Here is a 2,500-nt window from a genome sequence, read left to right on the forward strand (position 1 = left end):
CCTTGCTCTCCCCTCTTTCTCCACCCCTCTTTTTTTCGATCTATCTACCTTTCTTCCTCCCTCTCTCCCCCCTCCCCAAACTTCGTCCGCCCCAGTGACCCCTCCTTCCCCCCTCCCCCCTCCTTTCCTCCCTTCCCCCTCCCACCCTCTCTCCTCCTTACCTCTCATCCCCCCTCCCTCCCACCCTCTCTCCTCCCTTCTCCCTCCCACCCTCTCTCCTCCTTACCTCCCTCCCTCCTCCTTACCTCTCATCCCCCCTCCCTCCCACCCTCCCTCCTCCTTACCTCCCTCCCCCCCTCCCTCCTCCTTCCCTCCCTTCCCCCTTCCCTCTCTTCCCCGTCCCACCCTCCCTCCTCCTTACCTCTCATCCCCCTTCCCTCTCTTCCCCGTCCCACCCTCCCTCCTCCTTACCTCTCTCCCCCCTCCCACCCTTCCCCCTCCCACCCTTCCCCCTCCCATTCCCTCACCTGAAATATACCGAGGATGGCGGCCGTGCTTGCAGAGAGGAAGATCTGCAGCATGAGGTAGACGAGGAACATGGCGTGATGGAGTCGGAGAAGGTAGTGGTCGAAAAGGTCTTCTAGGTCCTTGAGGCGAAAGCGCTCCTGTGGGATTAGGGAATTGGGATTAGTGGATTGTGATTAGGGACTTAGGGTTGGGAATTAGGATTAGGGAATTGGGATTAGGGCATTAGGATTAGTGTTAGAAGATTGTGATTAGGGAATTGGGATTAGGGAATTGGGATTAGGGCATTAGGATTAGAGTTAGAAGGTTGGGATTAGGGAATTTTGATAAGGGAATTGGGATTTGAGAAATTGGACTAGGGATTGGGATTAGGGAATTGGGATTATGGTCGTCGGTCAGCGAGATTGGAAGGCGAATTTGGTCGGGTTAATCGGTGGCATTAGGTGTGCTGTGGGCGGGGTTGTGTTGGGTGAAGATCATGGGGTGAACTTTCAAGTGCGGGTTTGAGGTCGTTGGGAATTTGATTCTTGGTTGAATTTGATTTTGTTTGATCAGTTGTTATGGTGAATTGTTATGGTGAATTGTTATTATGGAACTGGAAGAACACCATGTGGGTATTGGGGAGCCTTAGACACCAAAGACAATATTTGTCACACTGTCGCTCACTCTATGGTATGGGAGAGAAAATTAATGTATGAGTAAGTGTTGCAGAAAGGAACTTTTAAAAAAGTCGAAATGAGGGTTATTATTCTTATTGTTATAAACGTTATTAACATGTTACAATTAATGTTCACGTCAACGTTACGATAATGATTATGGATGTTATCATTAGTAACGTGATCATTAGTATAATCATTATAAACTTTTCTTTTCATTTTTTAAAATCATCCCTGTAATTAGTCTATCATTGACATCATTAGCAGTTGTATTATCATCTGGTCATCGTTGCCACCGATACTTCACTGCTAATTCGACGATCTTCCTGATCTGATTTTGAATTTTAAATTCCTCCACCTCCTCTTTTTCTCCAATCCTCCTTATCCTCCTTCTCTTCCTTTTCTTTCTCTTCATCTAATCCTCCTACTCCTCCTCCTCTTTCTCCTCCTCTAATCCACCTACTCCTCCTCCTCTTTCTCTTCCTCTAATCCTCCTCCTCTTCTTTCTCTTCATCTAATCCTCCTACTCCTCCTCCTCTTTCTACTCCTCTAATCCTCCTCCTCCTACTCCTACTCTTTCCTTCCTCTAACTCCACCTCTAATCCTCCTTCTCTTCTTTCGCATCTCTAATCCTCCTCCTCTTCTTTCTCTTCATCTAATCCTCCTACTCCTCCTCCTCTTTCTACTCCTCTAATCCTCCTCCTCCTACTCCTACTCCTCCTCCTCTTTCTCTTCCTCTAATCCTCCTCCTCTTCTTTCTCTTCATCTAATCCTCCTACTCCTCCTCCTCTTTCTACTCCTCTGATCCTCCTCCTCCTACTCCTACTCCTCCTCTTTCTCCATCATCTTTCTCCTCCTCCTCACACTCCTCTGATCCTCCTCCTCCTACTCCTACTCCTCCTCCTCTTTCTCTTCCTCTAATCCTACTCATCCTCCTCTTTCTCCAGCTATAATCCTCATCCGTCTCTTCCTATAATCCTCCTCCTCATCCATCTCCTCCTCCTCCTCCTCCATCTCTTCCTCTTCTTCTTCCTACTCCTCCTCCTCCATCTCTTCCTCTTCTTCTTCCTACTCCTCCTCCTCCTCCTCCTCTTCCTCCATCACCTCCACCTCCTCCTCTTCCACCACCATTACCACTTCCTCCTCCTCCTTCTCTTCCTCCAGCACCACTACCACTACCACTACCACTTCCTCCTCCTCCTCCTCCTCCCCAGGCCTCCATTGTGCCCCGAGACGTACCCTGAGGTAGTGCCGCGACCAGTTCCGGTCGTCCGTCATGGCCATGAGCGGTTCCCGGATGTAGGCGGACGCCGTCGACTGGCGCCGCTGCTGGATGTAGGGCAGCGACTTCCGCGCCATGATCTCCAGGCGCTCGAAGT

The 2,500-nt window shown here is 49.7% G+C and overlaps 1 protein-coding gene across 2 annotated transcripts in view; it reads right to left on the reverse strand.

Moving 5' to 3' along the window:
• Positions 1 to 2,500, reverse strand: part of LOC122266929 (adenylate cyclase type 2) — a 75,885-nt gene that overhangs the window by 32,688 nt on the left and 40,697 nt on the right. For both annotated transcript variants that reach the window (XM_086540429.1, XM_086540428.1), the window contains exons 2-3: positions 2,361 to 2,500; positions 468 to 605 (exon numbers count right to left, since the gene is read on the reverse strand). The exon at positions 2,361 to 2,500 is cut by the window's right edge and continues 128 nt beyond it. In XM_086540429.1, coding sequence (XP_086396555.1) covers positions 468 to 605; positions 2,361 to 2,500 — 278 coding nt within the window. The remainder of the gene's footprint in view (positions 1 to 467; positions 606 to 2,360) is intronic.

Source organism: Penaeus japonicus, unplaced genomic scaffold (genome assembly GCF_977035675.1).
Source record: "Penaeus japonicus unplaced genomic scaffold, GWHDUDI00000001_assembly GWHDUDI00000010, whole genome shotgun sequence".
NCBI lineage: Eukaryota > Metazoa > Arthropoda > Malacostraca > Decapoda > Penaeidae > Penaeus > Penaeus japonicus.